We start from the raw sequence: 24,359 nt of genomic DNA on the forward strand, positions 1-24,359 counted from the left end.
GTTATTCTTTGAAGGAAAACTTGGATTGTAAATAAAACTACAAAATTAAGAAAATATATGTTTTATATTTCAACTCATAGGTGATAGAGAGCATGACTAGTATAATATAACATATGACTGACATTTTGTTCAATAGTCATAATTAACATTAATAATTTCATTTAAGTAATATACCATTAAAAGTAGTTTATATATATATTGGCTTAGATTGACAAATTATATTTGACAATACATTACAAAGTTTTTATGGCACATTCAGGAGCGGCGCCGGGTAAAATTGATAGATCATTTTCATTCTATTATGGTACACATAATTAAACTGCAACATAAAGGTGCGTCTACACTACACGAGGCAGCACGAGTGGAAAAATGAACGCTTTGATCGATTCTACAGACGGTTATTGTTAACAAAGTCAGTAACAAATCCATTGGCAACGTAAATGGGCGTCCATTTCTCTTTTAGTATAGACGCACCTTTACATAACGATATTGTAAAAAAATATTGGGAAAAATTGTGTCCCAAAAATTGTTTCAAAAGGGCGCATATTTTTATAAAGGCGTTTTTACAGTACTATGGGGATGCGGTGCAGTTGCATATTAAATATCAATGAGTTCCCTTAGCTATGTGAAAAAATATAAATATATTCGGTTAATTAATCTATGTTGGAGACCTTTTTATGAATCCTATTTAAGAAACTATTACCCACGAAAGTTCTTTCGTTTGGTTTTAAAGTAAAATTGTATTATCTTTACATGAAATATAATTAGTTACAACCTTTGAGTAAGAAAATTGGCACAGAGTACGTTCAGGGCCAGATTTGAAAGCCCGAATGTCCTGGGACAACAAACAGGCGCACTCCTCTAATTATTTTTGGAATAACAGGAACAATACTTTTCTGTTATCTTTCAAAATGAATTACTTACCAAATATTTTTTAACAAAGAATGTAGTAAGTTAAATGCAAATATCGTCCGTGAAAATGCGAAAAAGTACGGTTTGAAAAAAAAACATGAAAGATCCCTTCCTTTAAATGCGGCCCTGGACATATCCATGCTGTGCTAATAAGTTGGTACGAATCGAAGGTAGATTAGTTCAAAAAAGTAGTTTTTACACCAGATTTTCAATCATAATTTTTACCAACGAATTCATCCAACGCGTTCTATATTAAGTTGAATTGTGTTCGCACTACATTTTATTACACTCCATTAGGCCAGACGATGCCTTCTATCCAGTCGAGGTAGGCAGAGACTTGGGTGTAAACGCCCGGTACCGTAGACCCACAGCCGCGTCCGAAGGAGGTGACTCCTATTACTCTGTAATGTCCGTCCCGTGCGGTTATGGCTTGAAGTGGGCCGCCAGAATCTCCCTGTAAAGTATTTCAGAGTTATTAAAATAGTTTTTTCGGTAAGCTCGCAAAAAAATCTAGTCAGAATTAAGTAATTATAAAATAATTAACTTAAGGACAAGAATTGCAATATTAACAATAATGAAATAATTAATTTACTAAATTATTAAGTTGTTGCATGTCCTAAACAAATTGTTATTTGTCTTCATTGTGCGTAAATGTGTGTGTACTATGTACGTGACGGTGTTTGTGTGCATGCAAGTGTGTGTGTGTATGTATGCGTGCGAGTATGTGTGGTCTGTGTGCGTGTGGAAGTATGCATGCGTGCGTTTGTATGCATGGGTGAGCGCAATTTTGTGTACGTGTGTGCGTATGCTATTTGTGTAAGGTAGTGATTGTGTGAGTGCTATATGCGTGAGTTTGTGCATGCGTGCGTATGCTATTTGCGTGAGTTTCTGCGTGTGTGCGTATGCTATTTGTGCGCGTGCGTGTGTGCGTTATATATGTGTGAGTTTCTGCGTGTGTGCGTATGCTATTTGTGCGTGTGTGTCTGTCACTCGCCTGGCAGGTGTCGGTGAGGCCGTGCGAGTCGCCGGCGCAGAGCTGGCCGTTGCCGATGCCGGAGGGCAGGCGCCGCCAGTTGGCGTACCCGGCGGAGCACTCCTCGCGGCTCACCGCCGTCACGTTCGCCTTCTGCAGCACGGGGCTGCGGATGTCCTCTGCGGAAACACGCGCCCGTCTTTTACAATTTTCTTTTTAATATAGAAGTAGCAGACGAGCATGCAGTCCACCTGATGGTAAGTGGCTACTGCCGCCCATGGACATCTGCAATCCACCCCAGGTAGGATTAGATATTCCTACCTGAGGTCGGCCGCCGCGCTACAGATGCGCCGCTACCCCCCCTGACGACTAAGCTGGAGCGCCTCGGAAAAGTATGTCTCCCTTACCACACCCTTCAAAACGGAACACAGCAGCGCTTAACACTGCTGTTATTACGCAGAAATAGGTATGGCGGTGGTGCCGCCGGAGTCGAACCACAAAGGGTTTACCATCTTTCATTAATTTATTAAAACTCACCGACACAACAATAAACACATAATTGGCCAAGAGACAGTCGAACTCGTACACAGAAGACTCTGGGTTCTGTCTCACCACATTTTAATTGATTTCTTATTTTCTTATCTATACATACAAATAAAATTGGAGTGTCTGTTTTTAATATTGAAATAACCACTTTTTACTACATGCATATGAATATACATACGGTGCATTTTTATAATTTTTGTCTGTCTGTCTGTCTGTTTGTTCTGGCTAGTCTTTGAAAAGGCTGGACTGATTTTGACGGGACTCTTATTGGCAGGTAGCTGATGTAATAAGGAGTAACTTAGGCTACTTATATTTTAGAACTAGCTATGCCCCTGTTTCTTTTTAACGCGGGTGAAACCGCGGGGCACAGCTAGTTTTTAATATCTGACCAGACAGAAGTAAATGAATTGTGATAATTTAAACTGCCTACTTAATGCGTTTCAATAGATAAACCGTATAATAATACAGTTGCTTTTAATGGTGACCCCACGTGACCCTGTTTAATTTTATTTTTTTATCTTTAGAGTTTATTGTTATAGCAGCTACAGTAATCTCAGATACTCTGTAAAAATCTTAATGTATCTATTACGGTTCAAGCGATGAGTCTTGTGATGAGGTGACTATTTAGGCAATCCGTGATCACCTTCAGGTAGAATACCTGCTGTAAATGTATTTAAAGATGTCTACGGGTGGTAATAACCACTTACTATTAGGCGAACTAATAACACTTTGAGAACATAATATGATATTTGTATGAGATATATATTTTTATATATATAAGAGTAACAGACAAGCATGCAGTCCACCTGATGGTATAGTCCGCTTAAAGCTCCTAATCCGCTCTGAATATAGAAATGAGTCGCGTCGCTATAGCAAATTGTATGTCTACACCTGCTCGCAGCAACTTCAGAGCGGACTAGCAGTTTGGCGCGGACTATAAGTGGCTACTGCCGCCATGTACATCTGTATTCAACCGTAGATAAGATTAGAATTCCTACCTAAGGTCGCCTAAAATTTCTATTACCCCAGAGGACTACGCAGGAATGCCTGGGAGAGTATGCCTCATGTTATCTTATACGTTACTAGCTGACCCGGCAAACGTTGAGTTGCCATATAAACAAAAAAATATTAAGGGTGAACAACCCTATTACTTAGGGGTATGAAAAATAAATAGTAGCCGATTCTCAGACCTACTGAATATGCATATAAAATTTGGTGAAAATCGGTAAAGCCGTTTCGGAGGAGTACGGTAACTAACATTGTGACACGAGAATTTGATATATAAGATAATGTTAATGGCATACTGTTAACGCTGCTTTTTCCCCAGCCTGTTATAGTGAGAGCGTCTCTTGGGACATCATCTTTGGTGTAAAGACAAGCAGGGTTGAGAAGGGCCGAATATTCCACTTTTCTCTGCAACCTGTAATCATTTAACAGCCTTCATAAGCACATCAGTACAAAGTAAAATAAAACAACCTACTGCAATGGCGGATTAAGATCGTCGGAGACCCGGGGCGGCAGTTGGCGACCTTTTTTTTTTAGCTGATTATTATTAGGCTATCACACAGCAGTGATAGCCTAGTGGTTAAGAAACTCGATCTTGCGATCGAGGGGTCCGAGATTCAAATCCCAGGCACGCACCTCTGATTTTTCAAAGTTATGTGCGTATTAGAAATTAATTATCACTTGCGAAACGGTGAAGGAAAACATCGTGACGAAACCTGCATACCTGAGAGATTTAAAAAAAAAACTCAAATGTATGTGAAATCTACCAATACGCACATGGCCAGCGCGGTGGACTATGGCCTAATCCTTCTCATTCTGAGAGGACACCCGTGCCCAGCAGTGGGACAGTAATGGGTTGATGATGATGATGATGAACCTTATTTTTCTGCAGCACACAAACTAATGATCACGGTACACACTTTGCGGAAAACTGCACTAGGCTATCACTGCTTCTTAATTTGCATTCGTATCATTGTAATTATAAAGTTGAAAACTATTACTTACCTTATTAAAGCTATATCATGGTACTTTACTACAGGCTTCCGATCCGGGTGAACAATAATATTTGCAATACGTATATCAGATTCTGGATTAAAGACATCTTTGCCAATTTCCACTACGCCTAGACGTACTATGCTGGGTGTCAATCTGTAATAAAGACACATATTCATCATATTACATACATACAATATCAATATACAGGGTGAATTTTTCAAACGGGCCTTCAGGGCCAAATCCGAAACCATGTCATGCCATTGTCACATAAAATTACTTTCCAGAATTTGATCCTTATAAGCGACACTATCAGATAGTGGAATAATATAGAGGGTGTATTTTTTTTTTCAAAATGAATTCGTTCGATTCCCGGCTAAGAAAAAGATGTTTTAAAAAACTAATGATGCAGTTTTAGATTTTATCAAAATCGGCCTCATAACTCCTTTTAGCATTTTTTGCTAATCCTCATAGTTTTGGATTTGGCCCTGAAGGCCTATTTGAAAAATTTACCCTGTATATATATAAACTTCCATCCTGCTTCAACTGATACGCTTTTTGGATTGACGTTTAGTCATACATTTTTGAGAACAACTTGTTACCAATCGGTAATAAGTCGCTATTTCGATGGAAAGGTGTGGATTCCGGCCGACGTACACAAATACTACCATCTGAGACCAAAGGAGTAGTGACACATCTATGATCGGTTTGAGGTAGAACCTGCTTTATATGGTTACAGATGTCCATAGGCGGCAGTGACTACTTACCATCAGGTGGACTACATTTGGTGATGGCTACTCCAATCATATAAAAATATCCACGGCAGTGACTACTTACCTAGAGATTTATGTAATAAACGAATAAAGTAAAAAGAGTAAGAGTTTTGAAGGTGGTAGAACCCTTTGTGGTTCGACTCCGGTGACCACCGCCACACCTATTTCTGCCTAATGACAGCAGTGTTAAGCGCTGCTGTGTTCCGGTTTGAAGGGTGTGGTAAGGGAGATATACTTTTCCGAGGCATTCCAGCTTAGTCCTCAGGGCTAGCGGTGCATCTGTGGCCGACCTCCGATACGAATATCGAGTCCTATCTGGAGTCGATTACAGGTGTCCATGGGCGGCAGTAGCCACTTACCATCAAGTGGACTGCATGCTCGTCTGCTACTCAATATTATAAAAAGAAGAGTTACCCTTGAATATTTTCTATGCAGTGGGCTGCTGTGAGAACGTATTCTTGAGAGATCAGGGATCCACCGCATGAGAAATTATAGCCGTCTCCCAGTGTGTAACCGAGTGCCGCCTTTAAATAAAAACAAAAATTATTGCAAATAAAATTGGCGAAAATAGTAAAACCCTTTAGAAAGTATTATCTCTAAACTTATTTCTACATGATTGAAACTCGATTATAAAATTATAGGAAATTAAATGATTTTTACCGAGCAAAACTAAGGGTCGTCAAAGCTGCCAAGCAAAAAAAAATCACTTACTTATTTCCTAAAGGCACCAAAAGAATGATATATTAAAAAACAAAATCGTTTGACAAACAAAACAATAACAGTATGTTCTTATAACGTACTTGGGAATGGGTAGTGCGGAGAACTATTGCCTAAGTTCCTCTCACTCTGAGAGACAAGGTTTGAACATAATGTCCTTGTTAATATAAAAATTATGACCCAATAAGCTTGCAATTTGATTCATTTGAAGGTGGTAGAACCCCCTGTAGCTTAAGGCGGCACCCCGCCACACCTATTTCTGCGCCAGTGTTAAACGCTGCTGTGTTCTGTTTTGAAAGGTGCGGTAAGTGACACACTTCGCACTTTTCTTAAGCATTGCAGCTGAGTCCTCACGGGTAGCACATCTGGGGCCGACCTCAGGTAGGAATCTAATGTTAGTAGTCATTTACAATCAGGTGGATTTTATGCTCGTCTGCTACTCCTATATTAGACACTAGCAGACCCGGCAAACTTTGTACCGGCTCAAAATTTATTTATCAAATATGTTTCATATAAAATATAGCCTATGTTACTCGTAGATAATGTAGCTTTCGAATTAGGGTTGTTGCGAATATCAGCATCAGCATCAGCATCAGCTGATTATCAGCTTTCTTTTACATATCAGCATCAGCATCCGCATCCGCAACAAAAGATGCTGATATTTAATGCTGATATTGAAATTGTAACGTGTTCGTTGAAGGCGGGACCGAGCTTAAATCACGTGGGGTTTTAGCCAATCACAGAAGTTTATAAACACAAGTTGTCATCAAACAATCATTAGATTGTATTGACAACGTAATTTGGTCAGACATCAATAACTTTCGATCATAGTTCAATCAATCAATAACAGAATTATGTTCTCAATTCATAATGCCACATCCAGTGAAAAGTGCAATATGACCAAATATTTCGTTATTGAACAAAGATACGACACAGTGTAGTTTTTGTAAAAAAAAATAAGAAATAAATGCCGACTTCTGTGTCACTGCAGAGTGGAGGGTAGCTGAAGTGGGTGTTGGTTTGGTACATGGTTCTGAAGTTGGTGCTAAATATATTTCGTTGGATAACGGCGTAAACAGCGTGTTCAATATGAGCGCCGGCTTCGGAGATATGTGCTGAGCCAAAATTTTGTTTCAGTTGATTTTTGCTTTGTAGTGACAGGGAAGTCGATTGTATTTTTTAATTATTTTTTTTTCACCTTTTTTAGTGATGACATACTAAAAATCTTACAAATGCACTAGTCGCCCTTACGATTTTTGAAAGTTCTCCTCGATTTCTCTGGTGATCAGACCCTTATTTTCTTATAATGGAACTACTTTGGAAATATCTTTTTTCCCAACAAAATAAAAATCATCCAGTTCGGTTCATAAACGACAAAGTTATCCGCGAACAAACATAAAAAAGACATTTGGTAGAATTGAGAAACCTCATTTTGTGAAGTTAAAAAAGACTATTCTCGTAAGGGACGTACAAATACCTCAGTATAAAATATATTTATTATTTAGTATTTTTAAATATCAGCATCAGCATCAGCATCAGCTGATATTAATCTGAAAAAATCAGCATCAGCATCAGCATCAGCTGATCTAGTAAAAACCTGCATCAGCAACAACCCTGTTTCGAATGGTGAAAGATTGAGCCTATTCATTACAATCAAACAAACAAACAAAGTTTTCCTTTTTATAATATTAGTATAGATATAGATAAAAAAGAATGGTTTTACCCCAGCGCTGATATTACCCCAACTTAATTATTTGGAGTCTAAATTAGGTTTACTGATTTCATACAGTCTGTCGATTGCCATGACGTTAGTATTTTGTTAACAAAACATTGATATGTGCAACTGTAGGAGTTATTATAAGTATATAGCTATGTGTGATTTTTCTACTCTATCATATCATAATAACAGTATATTCGTATATAACATATACTATGGAGTGCTTACGTCATTGTTACAGGTACATACGTCAATACGGACTATAATTTTAAAACAAATTATTCATCGGAATTTCCTTGTTGACGTGTTGGAATATTAATAATTAACAATGGGTATAATAATTCTTTAAATTTATTACTTAGCTTTAATTTTAGTGTATGTTCGTTATACAAAATAATTAATTTATATTTCCTATTAAGTACACGTATTCAATGAATTGTATTGAGTAATAAAATTTTCCTCCTAAGTTTTATAATGAATCATGAGTCTAGTCGTAAACTAAATATATTTCCGTCAAAATTATAGGATACATTATGTTTTTCCTATAGAAACATACCTAATTATGGCGTTCAAATATATCATTCAAAACTCATGAGTCAAAGCAAACTAATTGGGTCATATTTATTAAATTTGTCAACGTTATTCAATTACCAAAAAAAGTAAAATTAAGCTTACCATATGTGGGAATTCCCCGGGTTGTGCTTCCTCTCCGCCTATTATGTGCACATTGAGTGGCGGTAGAGTGACTTCGATGGTCTTTTTACAAACTAAAATAAAAATATTATATCATTGTTATTATTAATATTTGATAATAATTGTATCAAGGTTGAAATGTATATGGTAATTAATAATTTAATGAATACAATTAATACTTATGAATGTAAATTATTATATTCTACATTTTTCTTTTTTTTTCTTTAATGATCTGTAATAAATTTTGATAATTTAATTTAATATATATTTGTATACCTGCCAAGGTGGAATATAGCGCACTATATGTAACTTTTTAATACCTGTATTCACAAATAAAGAGATTTGATTTGATTTGATCATTATATAAATTGATATTCTATATTTGTACTATTGTACTGTATATGTATTTTCTTCAAAATTAGCCTTTTATTTTAGTTTGTCATATATCATTACTTCCCATAATTTGATCCTTATAAGCAACACTATCCGATAATGGAATAATATAGAATATATGTTTTTTTTTTTACAAAATAAAGTCGTCCGATTCCCGGCTAGGGAAATAGATTTTTAAGAAATCGAATGAACTCATCGCGGTAAATGCCCACAACGAAAGTGTGAAGGTGAGCGGTGCGAGTAGAGTAACATAGTTCGCATGGCACTATTAACCCGTATTTCATGAATGAATGAATGAATGAATGAATTTATTTATTTGTAAAAGCATGCGTTTATAAAGTAGTTCATACATAGTAATTGCGTTCGGCATACTCTACCGGTTGATCCGGTGTACAAATCTTTGTTTTATACTTATAAATAAACATTAATTTATATACTTAGTTGTCCATTACAATTTACATATAAAATTTAAAGTGTTATAAATATTTATTACAATATATTGTCACTATAATTAAATCATGTCATTTATTAAATTATATTTATAATCAATTACTTTAATTTGTCATGTGCCACTTTTCGAATGTGTATGACCTATCTATTAAAACGGTATTTTAATAGTGGTACTTATATGAATGATCTAGACTGTATGATTATGGCTATTATGAGTATGTAAGGGTGTTAAAAAAATTAAAGAAACTTTTTCTGTCTATTCTTTTTTTTATTTTTACTTGATACAAATACCAAATCAAATCTTGATACCCAATCATGCACCCTGTATAACAAATATTTGATAAACAATGACATCATTAAGCTAATCATGCACTGTCATCCAAACTAAATAAACATACAAACTTTCAGATCAATTGGTAAGGGTTAACTGGTTTAAAATACAATAGCAAGATTTGATCCTCACTTACTAATGAACTAACAAAACAAGTTAAATAAAGATTCTAAAACCGAGGTATTAACCGACTTCAAAAAAGGAGGTTTCTCAATTCGACGATATTTTTTTTCATGTTTGATCGCGGATAACTTCGTCATTTATGAACCGATTTTGATTTTTTTTTTGTTGGAAAGATATTTCCAAGGAAATTTCCTTTCCTTATAATTTGTTGGAAAGATATTTCCAAGGAAATATCTTTCCAACAAATTATAAGGAAATCAGGGTCTGATGATGACAGACCAGAGAAATCGAGAGGAACTTTCAAAAATCGTAGGGGCGACGAGTGCGTTTGTATGTTTTTTCATTAAGCATTTTTCTTGATATATTATATCAATATAAACGTTAGTATGTCATCACTAAGGGTGAAAAATTAAAAAAAATAATTAAAACAAATGTTGGTTTAGTATATATTTCTGAAGTCTGCGCTCATATTGGACACGCTGTTTACATCTTATCCAACGAAATATATTAAGCGCCGACTTCTGAACTATGTACTAAACCAACATTTATTTCAATTTTTTTTTACTTTGTAGTGACATAGAAGTCGGTCAGTTATTTTTTTCTCATTCCGATCTCAAACGAAAATAGCATAATAACAATAAATATAAGCTTGTAAAAAGGTAAATTACTTACATTGATCAGCAATCCGTTCTGAATCTTTTGTACCTGAAAAAGGAACTGTAATATAGATGTTATACTTACAAACTTAGCTCTCATACAAACAAATTAAGACATTATTATTATTAAGCATATTGCAGAACTTAATTAACATAGGAACATTAACATAATTAATTTGCATAAGACATGGTTGGGTGGTATGATGTGTCTTTCCTAGACAGTGGACACCTATCAATATCATAGTCACTAACTACTTTATGTGGGCATTTTTTACTATATTTATTTGTTTGTCTTGGTCATATCACTATCTAACATGGACATCTAATAGCAGTATACATATAAGAATTGTATGAAGTAATAATTGTGTGAAGTATAAGAAATAGTGCAGCAGGTTTGTATCATAGACACATCTGATTTTTCACTGTTATGTATGTATTAGAAATTAATTAACCCTTGTTTTAACAGTGAAGGAAAACATCATACACACATACATTAAATAGCTTTATAAAAAAGATTCTTAAAGGTATGTGAAGTCCACCAATTCGCACTTAGCCAGCAATAGTGGATTTCAAGGCACATGCTAATCTTGCTAGATTATTTAAAATATGTATTTTGTATATTTAACGGCATAAAGAATTGATATTTTTTTTTCAATAATAATCTATTTCATTAATTAGAAGGGATATCTCCCATTTATATTAATTAATAAAAATAATTAAATTTAAAAATTCAAACTATTATAATATCATAGAATAAAAATAAAGTAAAAACTGAACATATACATAAAATAAAATAAATATATATTTAATTTTTAAAAATAAAACACATAAATTAAACACAAATGTTAAACCGTAATTGCTAGAGACTTACCAACACGTTGTACTGTCTTTTCAGTGGTAGTAGTAGTCTTCCTTGTCACAACTGGGTTTAATTTTCTTGGACAACAAACAATCTCCATTTCCCCAATAAAGCCACATCGGTAGAATGGATGTGATTCCCTTTGTTTAATGTACCTTAAAAAACAAATTTAGTATGAAAATTCTTTAGTATATGTTTCATAGAGTTTTCTAATACACCTTTTAAAAATCACCATCATAATCATTTCAGGTTTTTGGTACAAAAAATATTGTTTACACACATAAGGACTGCATCATGCCCAGTGGACAGTAATAACAATTAAGAAATTGAACATGAACAGATAAGTTTGTGACTCATATACTATGTGTTATTGTATCGTGACACGATTCCTAATACACCAAGCCACACATAACCTTATAAGGCAATGGTAACTGCTGCTGTTCGTGTTTGGAGAATGTAGTTAGAAAGAACAGAAACAGATCCCTGAGAAAGCAGCATCTGTGGCCAATGTCAAATAGGACAATAATGTTATCGGAATTTGATTACAGGTGTGAGTGCACGACAGTTGCCACTTACCATCAGGTGGACTGCATGCTCAGCTAATTCTATTGCTGATTGCTTCTATAATATAAAAATGAATAATCAAGTGAGAGCAGAAGCATTAGGTGCATTAGATTTATGTAATTTGTGGACATTTTTGTGTCCATTAGCAGTTATCGTCACCTATTTATGTCATTGCATGAATAACTGATTCCAAGAAGATTGGAACTCGTCATCAGGAGGTCTGAGTAATCGTTTAGTCCGCCTTAATACATATTTAAACAAATAATAATAAATATGAAAAAATGAAAAATATTCTCAAGACACGAAGAGTCATCGATTAATATTTATACGCATATAAACTTGATTGTATTATCACTAACCTTAGAGCGAGCTCACAGTTGGTGGCAAATACACAAGTTCCATGGGGAATATTCGATGTGGGTTCGCAAGCATCACCAACTGAAATATTCAATAACGGTACTTCTTGTTCTAAACACGCACAACATATAATTTAACTGTAAGACAAGCACTTACCATCTTCAGCGCCAATATCGTTAAAAATTAGTATAACAAATAAAATAAATGAATGTAACAACATCGTTCTACGTATTCCGAAATCAAACGGTGTAAGACCACTTTGGTTTTCCTCACTCGAAACAAAAATAACTCGATAACGCTCACTTAAAAGTTCATCAAACCGGTTTGCACATCAACTATGCACGTCAATAATTAGTTTTATTCACAAAATATATTGTTTGTCAAGTTTTAATTCTGCAAACACATCGCTCTTTAAACTACTACAGTCCATCACCACCACAAAATGAATTGCTTTATCATAAAAATGAATATATATGTTCAACGCTCCCAAGAGGAAAACATTAAACTAAAAGTAAAATAAGATGAGTAGGTATAGGTACAAATCGCTATAATGAGACACGAGATGAGACAAGTAGGGAAGTAAAGTCAAGTGATTTTGAAACTGGATATTTCCCCGCGTATTATTAGTGTTGTGACAAAACGCACTTTGTAAGATAATACACATAAAGATATAGATTTGTCGAATCATCGAGTCGATGTATTGTATAATGTATGAGATACAGGTTTTCTAAAGAGAAATAAATGAAAACACTTAAAAATATTAAAATGCATTCTTAAAATTGATAATATTGTATAGTATTTGATATAAAAGCTATATGAAGGTCATTTAATTCGTAGTTGACTAGTGGGTTGGTCAATATTTTATCTATCTGGGGTTGATTACAGATGTCCATGGGCGGCAGTAGCTATTTATTTAGTAGGTGGACTGCATGCTCGTCCTGCTACTCCAGTATTATTAAAAAAATGGCAAGATTTTTTGATGGAATCTTGAATTTTACGGAGAAGCTTCTTTTTAAAATATTTAGCATTTTTTGACGAGAGGTGTTTCTGAGGATAAGCTTAGTTATAAAGATTAACACAGCGATAAATGTTTTATCTAATACCCCATTTATATAGAGAGAGTTTCTCGTCTCGAAGATACGATTATCAAAGGAATATTATTTTGTTCGTCTAAACATTCGCTCTTCTCGCTCGTTGCCATGGGCGATAATTGCCTCGCATGGAATATTTCATTGCGTCCGTGTAAACAGAATTTCAAAGCAATAATCGTATTTCGAGAATTTATGCCAGTTGCTAGTGTTGCTACCATGAGTGCAATAGACGAGGGTGTTTTTAATTATGTCTTATTTTAAACGAGGTTTAATTTGTAATTATGTCTTATTTTTCCGTTTAATTAATTTTTGTAATTAAACGGAAAAAGAAGAATAGGTTTTGTGTTAAAAATGGATAGCGAGAAGAAATGATTTGGGACCATATAACACGTTGTACCTTGAATTCGTCTTGAATCACTAAACTCGAATGAGAATGAGAAATCTCTCACTGAAAACGGTTCAAACTGATTTATACGATACTCGTACGAATTTCAAAATATGTCATACGAGATCGTGTTTTTACAAGTCGAGATTCTCATAAGCGAGAATTTCCTTACTATAATTTCGTCTTGTAAACACACAGGCAATTATCGCCTGGCGGTATGCGAGTCTCGTGTGATATAATCGTAGGCGTGTTTTTGTTCTTGCCTGTGTGTAAACATTTTGATACGATTATGTTATGGCGATTATTGCTTGTTGTTGCTTACGATTTCTCGACCCACAATGTGCGAGAAACACTCTCCATTTAAATGGCTCTTAATGCTGCAACATCTATTCGAGATGTATATTACAAGAATTACGTGTATATAGTCTGATTCATAATTAGGTGTCCAAAATGTAAACAAAGAAATGTCATTGTCAAAATTCGATTACATGTATTGCAAACCTTAACAAAAATAACAAGAAACGAAAAATTTCACAAAATTCAACATAAAACAAAAACTTAATAACTGCACACAATTAAAAAAAATGCGCTAAGAAAACTAGAAAAAAATCGAGTTAAAAATGGCGGCACCAAAAATGTTTTGGATGCCGATTGTGTGACCATTATCACAATTTAATTGTCTCTCATAAATATTGTTTTTATTATTATTACTGTATGAAATGAAATTGAGTTAATATAAATATTGCAAAATGTGAATTGATTTTAATTTATTTAGATTATTATTTTATTATCGATGTATTAATTTAATATTATCCAAAATAAGAAACCGCCATTTGACACATATTTGCTTGATAGGTTAACACCTTTGTTTACATTTTGGACACCTAATTATGAATCGGACTATAGAGTTATACATAAGAGCAAAACTCTTAATATTTTTCCGACACCTCTTTTCCACTGCAGAAAACATACTCAATGCTTCTTACATTATTTCAACTATAGTATTATAAAAGTGGTCATTAAAAAAAAATGATATTGTGGAAACTTACCAGGATGATATATTGGTAGTGGAATATTAATTCTTGTGGTAGATTTCGTCGTGTCATCTAAGTGAGATTTCTTTGGACAACATACAATCTCTACTTTGCCATCAAAGCCACATCTTTTGTATGGATGGCTTTTCTTTTTCATAGTGTTGCTTTAAAAACAATTATACCATAATTATTATTCAAAACAAGTATAATACAATTTTCAATTTTTTAAACGGTATAAGCATTTTTGTGGCCTTCTGTGTAATGTCGATACGCGCAGGAATGCACATGAACATCTCTATTAGCTATATACTTAATTATAATATAAATACCACAGTAAATACATAGATTAGTAAAGATACCACGCCGCCTTGAAATTGAATGAAGCCACAAACGGCTTATTAGTAAGTTCTTTTTTTGATTTCTTGACAAATAACAACATTTTTAGAGAAAATTTACGAATAAATAACTAATATTGCGTAATTTACATAATAAATAAATAATTATTTCAAATATTTTATTGACATTTTAGCACGGAGACGTGGCAAAACTTTTTTGCGCAGCTATTTCAATTTTCAAAACTGGGTACATTTTCTTGTTAGGAGTGAGTAATCTTTACTAATCTATGTATAAATATAAGTATGTAACGCATAGCTGTATAGCAAATAAGCACATTTATTAATTTATATGTAATCGGCACCAAGAGCCCGGGGATATCTGCGCCGATAAACGCTCTGGAAAGGTATAATTATAATAATACTCGGACGTATTATCACTGATCACTAACCTTAATGCGACCTCACAGTTTGTAACCAATACGCATTCTCCATCGGAAATATTCTGAATGGGTTCGCAAGCGTCACCGACTGAAATATTTAATAAATAAATATAGTTCAAAAAACAAAAAAAAACGCTTTTATGATAAAATCAACTAAAAAGCTTTCGGTATTCTATTTCATTATTTCATACAAGCAGGGTAAGATAAGGATGTATGTTGATCTCTTTCTACTGAATAACGGAGTTGCTCACTGACAAACATACAAGGATACAAGTGAAGCTAATATAAAGCGTGTAATAAAATATTATCTATTCAGTAGCTAAATGAAACTAATTGAAAGAAACTTACCATCTTGAGCAACGATGACGTTAAAAAATAACATAATAATATCAAATAAAATTAATGTATGTAACAACATGGTTCAATGTATTCGAAAATCAAACCATTATAAAAAACCACTTTGGTTTTCCTCGCTCAAAATAGAGTGAAAGGTGTTTTTTTTAAATCTTAATTTTCAAATTCACTGATCGATGATTACTACGTACTATCTGCTATGTAGATACCGCTAGCATCAAATGACCTGTTTTTACATATAAATGGATCTATATAACCCACTGGATAAAGGAAATAATAAACTTAAACTAAAATATGCTAAAATAAAAGGACAGACATACTTACGGTCTTATACGAGACATGAGATGAGATATTCAGGAAAGTGGTTTTAAATTTGCATATTTGTCCACTTATTATTACGGTTGCAGTTTGAATGTGCATTAGGTACATACGTCATTTTATAAATCGAATCAACGGGTCAAAGTATTTTTATATCAGGAGACTGCAGCATCTTCAAGAGAGTAACGAACTGCATTGCAAATATATGAAAAAGCTCCTAACGATGACAAAAACAACGTCGCTCAATGAATTGATGTAGTAATTCAAGTAGATGTAGAAGTTGATGTAGTAGGAAAGGTTCATTTCCCAAAAATCTGGGAAAGTGATAATTTTTATGGTGGTATGAGAATGTATGAATAAAATGACTTTTCTTAAAAATGAGCCCTTTTCTTAAGATTTTCATAAATTATTACTTCCTAGAGTTTAATCCTTATGGGACCATTAAATCATTAAGCCATTAAATGAACAATGCTGACATGTGGAGTTATGTGGTGCAAAAACACGAAATAGAAAAAAAAGTGCGGAGAAATATCGTTTCATTCATAAATGCTCTAACAACTATATTTTTTTTAATATTTTTAAAGCACGAAAGACTTAGTTGACAGTTCTACTTAGTTCTTGTTAGGAGTGAGTAATTTTCGAAGTAACTGGTGAACTTTAGTAGGAACTTAGGAAGAATTATTATAATGAATTTATTACCTTAACTGCTATTAAAATAAATACAAATAAGAACAATAAAATATAATTTAATATAGTTATTTTAATTTTATTATATGTACTTTGCTTACATATCTTTCATCATCGCCCCAACCCCATCTATGATGATAGTCAGAAAGCCCACTGATAGACATGGCTTCCTATCTTTGGATAAGGCATATGCACAGACCTATCTAAACAAATACAGGTCTGTGGGCATATGTATCGGTACTCGGTAGTTCTAAAGGGTAAACTAGATGGCGTTGTTTCCGCACAAGCAGACCTGCGCGTGCATATAACTTACACATATACAATATGATCTGTTTGTCCGATGTACATACATAATTTATATTATATAACTTAATTATAAAGTCATTTAGACAATTAATATTTTCAAAATACATGTACTTATAGCTGCTATGGTATTATATACTAAAAATAAAAAATAATAAACATTTGGTGGAAGCCTGCATGTGCGAATTCGACTCGTACTTGGCCACTTATTTAGTTTTTAAAATACATTATAGTCATTCTTCTCTTGAAAGAAATAAAGATGTGGAATATTGATTGGATTACATTCAACCACGGCCATCAACTATTGTTAAATAGTTGTATACTAACCCAATCATTAATATAATATGTATATAGGTAAAAAAAAAATGACAAAATTAGTCGATAGATGCCCCGGAGGAAGGTACTAAATAAATTAACCGTCTTGGTTGTATAGTCCGCTTAAAACTGCTAGTCCCCTCTGAATATAGAAATAATTGCGTCGCCACAGGAAATTTCCTGTGGCGACGCAATTTAATTGAATGACTACACCTGCTCACAACAACTTCAGAGCCATGTTGAACTTAAATCTCGTTAAAAAAGTTCTCTGTATTTATCTGTAAATTCTAAAAAAATATTTTATGTATACAAATTATACTATATTAATGGGCATTATTTGTACATTTATCTTTGCCTTCGTAGTATAAGAATGAAAGTTGTCGATGGTTATTAATGCTTACGTAAATGTTCCCTGCTTCCAAAAATCTCCCATAATTCGCCCTATTAAAGAGTTATAAAATAGGTCCGCTTAATAATATATTTGTAGCTAATAATTTATACGGAATATACGTGTATAATGTTATTTATAATTTGAATACAATAGTATATATTTTTTTATATTTATATTAAAAAAGGTACAATTTGTTTAGATAACAAAATATAGTAGACTAAAACGGTTAAAAATAAAAAAAAACGTCTAGTGTTAAGTAATGTTAAATGCAAAATTTTAAACGATGGTAACTGCATTTTAGAGTAACATTCTAGGTATTACGAGGATGAAGTCAAAATGTAAAACTCTTTCGCTTTTTTACATGAATATTAGTATTATATTTAATATATTTATACCAAGGAGTCGATCGTACTAACTAATAACGAAAGATTCAAATGGTTATCATTCGCTGTTAAATAAAACATATTTATGGGAGATAATGGTGTTTTAATTGTGTAACGCAATACTTATGATGTCTATCACATTATATTTTAGATTACTATTTATTATATAAATAAACGAGAGTGTAAAAGTTGAAAAAATGTAAAATTACCGTGATGTGCACATAAATCACAAAAATGCACACAACTTGCATTATTTCAAATTGTCTTTCGTAGTTTTCTTCAGTAAATTGCTATATCTTATACAATTATTACGGAATTAGGGAAACTAAGGATAATACTTTAAAGTTTAACCAATAAGATGACAACACCACATTGCTCTATTTGTCTATAGTTCAATCAAGTCGCATTCCTCTAGCTTGTCTGACTGCAGCTGTTCGTATGACAGTGCGGCAGGATTGGTAAACGCGGGTTTATTTCCTAGTGAATGTTTATTTGTGTTTGTAGTAAGTGACTAAAACATCCTTAGTGTTCATTTGTTGTACATTAATAATACAGTATCATGGATTTAAGTGAAATGTGTGGAAACAAGAAATGTAGTTCCGTGTTTACGCCGATGAATAATTTGATAGGGCTCATTGTAATGAGTGACATCTAAACAAGGACATTATTCGCGAGCGACACGAGGTAGGTTTACTATGATGTCGACGCCTGGTGCAGCGGGCGGTCGGTACGCGGTCCACGCAGTGTCGGCCGGCCAGGTGGGCCTGCCCAGTCCGGATTTCGGTATGGCTATCGCCGTGCCGCCACCTTCAACACCGTACGACTTGGTCACGAGCGGCGGAGAGTCTTCCTCGGAGTCTCGCTCACCCGACATACCGGTGCCGAAAGCCAGCGACCGTGAAGCTCGTATAAAGGCCGAGAAGCAACGTAGAAGTCAATACAACTCTCAAATAGCCCAGATCATGACTCTACTCTCCGATATAATAAACTCACGCCGCAAGGTGGACAAGACTAGTGCGCTAAGACTGGCGGCAGACAAGCTTCGTAACGAGCACGTATTTGGGAACTCCATTAAGTGCAGCCACTTAGAGACTTGGACGCCAGCTGTCATGAAATTTTTTGATCTCTTCGGTGGCTTTATGCTGGGCATTACCTGTCGCGGCCGAATATTCCTCGTATCGCCAAACGTCCAAGAGAAGCTGGGCTATTGCCATATAGACCTGCTCAGCCAAGACATATACAACTACATACATGTTGAAGATAAAGAAATTCTGAAAAGACACATCTATCCTCCCGAGTTGCAGGTTGGTTCAGATACTAGTTTATTTAACCAGCATCATAATTTTCAAATAAGAATAATGCGTGCGGGCGCTCGCACTGACCCCCCTCGGTATGAACGATGTCGCATTGATGGCATGTTGAGGCGTTCAGATCGTGCCACAGCGAATGGTGTCCAAGACGAGCAACAGATTAGAAGGCAAAGAGTGAGGCAAAATAGAACATTCTCCTCCAGTGGCAACGACTTCGTTTTCATTGGTATGGTTCATGTCGTGTCAAATGCCTTGCCACCCCGAATCTTACCTCCCTCTGCATACTCTGAATACTGGACGAGACATCTAATAGATGGCAGAATAGTACAGTGTGACCAGAGCATATCCCTCGCAGTAGGTTATATGATAGAAGAAGTCACTGGAACATCTGCTTTTGTGTTTATGCACAAGGAGGATGTGCGCTGGGTTATTTGTGTTCTCCGACAGATGTACGACCAGAGCAAAGAATTTGGTGAGTCTTATTACAGATTGATGTCTCGTTCTGGGAACTTTATATACATGAGAACAAGAGGTTTTCTTGAAATAGATAAATATACCAAGAAGGTGCAGAGTTTTGTGTGTATAAATAGTGTAATTGGGGCAGAGTACGGACAAAAAATGATGGAAGAGATGAAGAGGAAATATTCAGTGATTGTGGATATGGATATGCAACCAAATGATAAAGTAGTTACAATTGATGATGTCCCTGTCGAACATCCAAAACGGTTAGAACGCATCGTTATGCACTTGGTAGAGCCGTCTATGAGTGAAACTGTGGATGAAATAAAGCTAGTAGCACCATCAAGAGAACACATCATTTCAGCAATCAAAAACAGCGAGAAGGTAGTTCACGAGACTGGAATAAGGTTTGATACACGTAAGCGAAAAAACTCAGATAACGATGGTACCGATCAGTTGAAGAGGCACAGTGGGTTGCTGGACTGTTAATTACTGTGTTTGCACATAATTGTTGAGTTCCTTGTTTAAATATATGGATTGGATTCGTTTGCAGAGAGTGTCGACTGTCCTGTACCTTTTTAATAAGATATTGACACCAGAGCGAGTGACGCTCTGTTAGTTTTGTAATAAGTATAATTTTTTAATTGTAGTTGTATCTCTGTCTATTCTTTCGTTATCCTATTGTTATGATGTTGTAATGTAAATAGTATTTGGACTATGATTAAAGGCAATTTTTGTAAGAACCATGGTTTTCTTACATATCCGTAAGTGAATATACATAAATTGTAAAAGAAGACCATTAGGCAGCATAAAATCCTTTACATGTACAATGCTAATTGATCACTTTGAATAAAGTTAATTTTTCAGTAACTATAAGTCTTAATGATAAAATTTTCTTAATTTTATATTAACATAAAATAAAATATAGAAACTTGCCAAATATTATTCATTATACTATATTGGATAGATGGTATTTGTTTATTGGGTAAGCGATATCAATTGATATGTTAGCATCATAGACCAGATTGCATTCATACTTTTAAGCTTCTCTTTGTTTTCGATATGCAACTATTATTTGATGGTAATTTAGACATAGAATACTGTCTCCAGTGATTGTGGCTGGCCCCTGTGAGTCTAAACTGTGTCTTAAAAGAAATTGTGTCATCCAAACATGTTATGGTGGTATATAGGTATGTTATTTCAAAAATGAGGTGTGCAGTGTGATTTTATAAGTGATGGATTTGCAACAGTCATGGAGGACCCCTCATAAATTAACTGTTATCCTTACAAATTACATACATATGGTACATTAAATGTTGTAAGTGTCAGTCTTTGTTAGTATAGATTCAAACTTGGTGTACATGAAGTATGATCAGAATCAGGGTCAGATTTAGGGAAGGGCAAGCGGGACTATTGCCCAGGGGCCTTAACAAAAGAGAAGCCGTACAGTAGAGAAAAAAATATCCAAATTTCGCTGGGTCAGCTTATAAGAATCTTATAAGATTTTTTTCAAACAGTATTATTTGTGTTTCTCCTAACAGTGTTAAAATAATTTTATTTGTAAAGAGAAAATTTTTTGGAAGACTTGATGAAAAAAATAATCCTTTTCATTTGGAAAATAATTAAGGGTTTCCTTTCTTTCGCTGCCCTAGGGCATCAACTCCCCTGTTGCTCGAGGGTCTCCGTACCTCTAAATCTGGCCCTGATCGAAATATGCAATGAAGTACTAGTATATGAAAATATACATGTTGTTATAAGTTTATCATAAGGATTTGATGTTGTAAAAAGGTTTTTGGTTTATGGATGCTTGTAATATTACTCCTAAGGACAAGATAAACTGTCATATGTATGTGTTATTATTGAATTGGTATTTGTAACATATGCATGCTGCTTTATGGCGGAATAGGTGTTTTAGTTACAGTGACCCACCCAAATCCCACCATAAGGAGGGAATTCTATAATCTATTTTCTAAAATGTAAGGTAATTTAGGGTTATATCAGGGCTGAGGTAAAATAAAATGATTGAAATTGTAGGCTAAACTGGTCATCCTTAAAAATTGGCATCACTTACACATACATTATTATTTTTTTTTTTTAATATAGGAGTAGCAGACGATTAATTCACCTGATGGTAAGTGGCTACTGCCGCCCATGGACATCTATAATCAAACCCAGATAGGATTAGATATTCCTACTTGAGGTCGGCCACAGATGCGCCGCTACCCCTGAGGACTAAGCTGGAACGCCTCGGAAAAGTATGTCTCCCTTACCACACCCTTCAAACCAAAACACAGCAGCGCTTAACGCTGTTGTTAGTTAAGGCAGAAATAGGTGTGGCGGTGGTGCCGCCGGAGTCGAACCACAAAGGGTTCTACCACCTTCAATTATTTATAGGATGTGGTGTGCGATGTTGCTAATTTTTAAGAAGATGGCTTATTTAGTTTACTCTTACAATTTTATGATTCTATTCTAGCTCTGATATTACCGCAACTGATCTTACCTTTTTACTTTTATGCCATATTATTTTTTAATTTTGTAACATAGCTATAACAATCAAGTTTATGACATTGTACTTTTAAGAGTACTTGAAAGCGAAATGGGTTTATAATGGGATGATAAACAGTAAAATGTTATTATAAAAATATTGGTTTACGTATACAAAATCCTATAAGAATTAATACCTTTTACTAAATCTGCATAGAATGATAAAATTATTTGAATAAACTGTATATAATGCATTCATTGCCTGCACTAGAATTCCTTGTATAATGGAAAAACAATTACTACTATTATGAACAAACAAGCACAATCGTTAAAATTTTTGTCTGTCTCGGAATTGAACCTGGGACACTTGCTCGGTAAGCCTGCATGGTGACCACTAAAATGCGGGTTGTCATTTGATTCCTATCTAAATTGCTCAATGATGGTCCAAACATGCATATGAATTTTATAAGTATATGATATAATAATGCTTAGGTAATGAAGGCATTGTCGAAGAGCCAAACATTTTTTTTTAATTCATTATATTATTTTGGGGAGAAGTAGATAAAACGTGTTTTCTTTAAAAATCACACATCCAAAGGTAATTTTAACCGTTCGTATTGAAATTAATGGAAATTAACAAGTAATTATTAATACAATCAAGACATGGTTACAGAAATAACATATTATGCGAAAATTTAAACTACATCATTAATTACATTCGTTACACTAGATGCCATAAATGTATTTGAAATTAGTTTTTTTGTTTAAGGGAGGTTATTTGGGTTAATATTGGAACTGGGGTCAAACCATATAAAACAAATTGTAAGACGACGAATTTTAATTTTGGTGGCATCATAATTATACGATGCTATAATAATCATGAAGTACCTATTTGTATTTTTAAAACAATCGCGAAAGGGCATATAACCTATTTGGTATCTATGCTAATGAATGCAGAAAAAAATAGTTTAGACGGCCAGTGGGTTCATTTTTCATACATGTACGATAATATTTAAAAAAAAAATGTTTTTTTCCACGGTTTTGAACCCAAATATCAGAAACTACGTCATCGTCGTAACCGAATACTCTATGATTTAGTCCCGTAGGCTATCGCTGGCCGCCGAAACTCGATTTTTTAATGACGTCCCATACAAAATGTAAGATGCCCTCAGAGTTCCAATCGTAAGGTTTTATCCTAGCATCGAAGCTAGGTGATTTCCCTAAGGAAGCGACCATTAATTATGTGAGGCGTTAATCGGGGATCGAGCAAAACATCGCCTGATCTTTGGTGGGGGAGAGAGGGCATCTCGGCATATATTACGCATTCGCAAAAAAAAGAAAACAAAAATTCGGAAACGTTAAATTAAACTTGTATCTCTACTAAAAAATGTCCGAAACTATACTAATTGTCATAAATGTGTGAATGCATTAAAGTAACGCATTTCGATTATTCGTATTTACACTGAAAACGAGGGCGAGGGCCAATACAAATCACGTGACATCTCACTAACGGGAGAGATTCGATTTTTTTTTTCAAAATTACTTTATGTACCTAATTAATGGACACCCCTAACTTACCTCACTACTCGTATATGTACATTTGTTTTGCTGCATATTCTTGTATTTTTTAAATTTGTTCTATTTTCCTCAAACAAAACGCAATTGATATTTGGATAACAAACTTTGCTCACTTTCCCACGAGAAGGCATGTTGCAACAGGTTGAACATTTAGGGTGCTTATGTGTATAACCCTATAGGTAAGGGAATATTATTTGATAATTCAAGTCTACCAAATAAGTTGAAAAATTTCCGTCGAAATCAACAAAACAGGACAAAACAATTAGAGTGAAGTTTTAGAAGTATGAAAATTAATAAAACATTTTAACATAGACCTGTGTTTACGGAATGTTGAATTAAGAAGATAAAAACAATACTATAATAAGTAGAATTGATTACGCCTGTTATTAATAATTAACCTATCCAATGTTTTACTTACCAAATATTTTAG

At 34.3% G+C, this 24,359-nt stretch overlaps 2 protein-coding genes and 1 long non-coding RNA gene across 4 annotated transcripts; 1 reads left to right on the top strand and 2 right to left on the bottom strand.

Annotated features, from left to right (window-relative positions):
- Nucleotides 1-45: 45 nt before the first annotated feature.
- Nucleotides 46-12,718, bottom strand: LOC140757348 (serine protease persephone). Of its 2 annotated transcripts, XM_073093015.1 has the most exons (10): nt 12,219-12,714; nt 12,065-12,143; nt 11,154-11,296; nt 10,299-10,331; nt 8,312-8,403; nt 5,617-5,726; nt 4,442-4,585; nt 3,736-3,851; nt 1,907-2,064; nt 46-1,366 (listed from the first exon to the last, which is right to left on the bottom strand). In XM_073093015.1, the coding sequence occupies exons 1-10, from the start codon at nt 12,280-12,282 to the stop codon at nt 1,196-1,198; spliced, it is 1,110 nt and encodes a 369-aa protein (XP_072949116.1). In that variant the 5' UTR covers nt 12,283-12,714; the 3' UTR covers nt 46-1,195. The 2 variants fall into 2 exon arrangements, with proteins under 2 accessions (XP_072949116.1, XP_072949115.1); XM_073093014.1 differs by lacking the exon at nt 46-1,366 and having other exon boundaries at nt 1,706-2,064; nt 12,219-12,718.
- A 1,727-nt stretch (nt 12,719-14,445) lies between these two features.
- On the bottom strand, nt 14,446-16,002 carry LOC140757349 (uncharacterized). The gene is made up of 3 exons (XR_012103961.1): nt 15,696-16,002; nt 15,357-15,435; nt 14,446-14,736 (listed from the first exon to the last, which is right to left on the bottom strand). It is a non-coding gene; the product is annotated as an uncharacterized LOC140757349 (long non-coding RNA).
- A 2,493-nt stretch (nt 16,003-18,495) lies between these two features.
- MET1 (methoprene-tolerant protein 1) lies at nt 18,496-22,918 on the top strand. Its single transcript, XM_073093016.1, has one exon. It carries the CDS (start codon nt 18,794-18,796, stop codon nt 20,354-20,356), a length of 1,563 nt encoding a protein of 520 aa, XP_072949117.1. The 5' UTR covers nt 18,496-18,793; the 3' UTR covers nt 20,357-22,918.
- Nucleotides 22,919-24,359: the final 1,441 nt, after the last annotated feature.

The sequence above is a fragment of the Epargyreus clarus genome, unplaced genomic scaffold, assembly GCF_041222505.1.
Source record: "Epargyreus clarus isolate Ecla_fem2 unplaced genomic scaffold, WU_Ecla_fem_2.2 ptg000004l, whole genome shotgun sequence".
Lineage (NCBI taxonomy): Eukaryota > Metazoa > Arthropoda > Insecta > Lepidoptera > Hesperiidae > Epargyreus > Epargyreus clarus.

Bases quoted from the DNA above. Each gene is read 5' to 3' on its own strand.
- LOC140757348 (XM_073093014.1), bottom strand. From the start codon at position 12,282: ATGTTGTTACATTCATTTATTTTATTTGTTATACTAATTTTTAACGAT. The intron at 10,332-11,153 runs GTAAGTCTCTAG...TTCCTTTTTCAG, and splicing joins AAAGACAGTACAACGTGTTG to GTACAAAAGATTCAGAACGG. The intron at 8,404-10,298 runs GTAAGTAATTTA...TTTTTATTTTAG, and splicing joins AGAACGGATTGCTGATCAAT to TTTGTAAAAAGACCATCGAA.
- MET1 (XM_073093016.1), top strand. From the start codon at position 18,794: ATGATGTCGACGCCTGGTGCAGCGGGCGGTCGGTACGCGGTCCACGCA.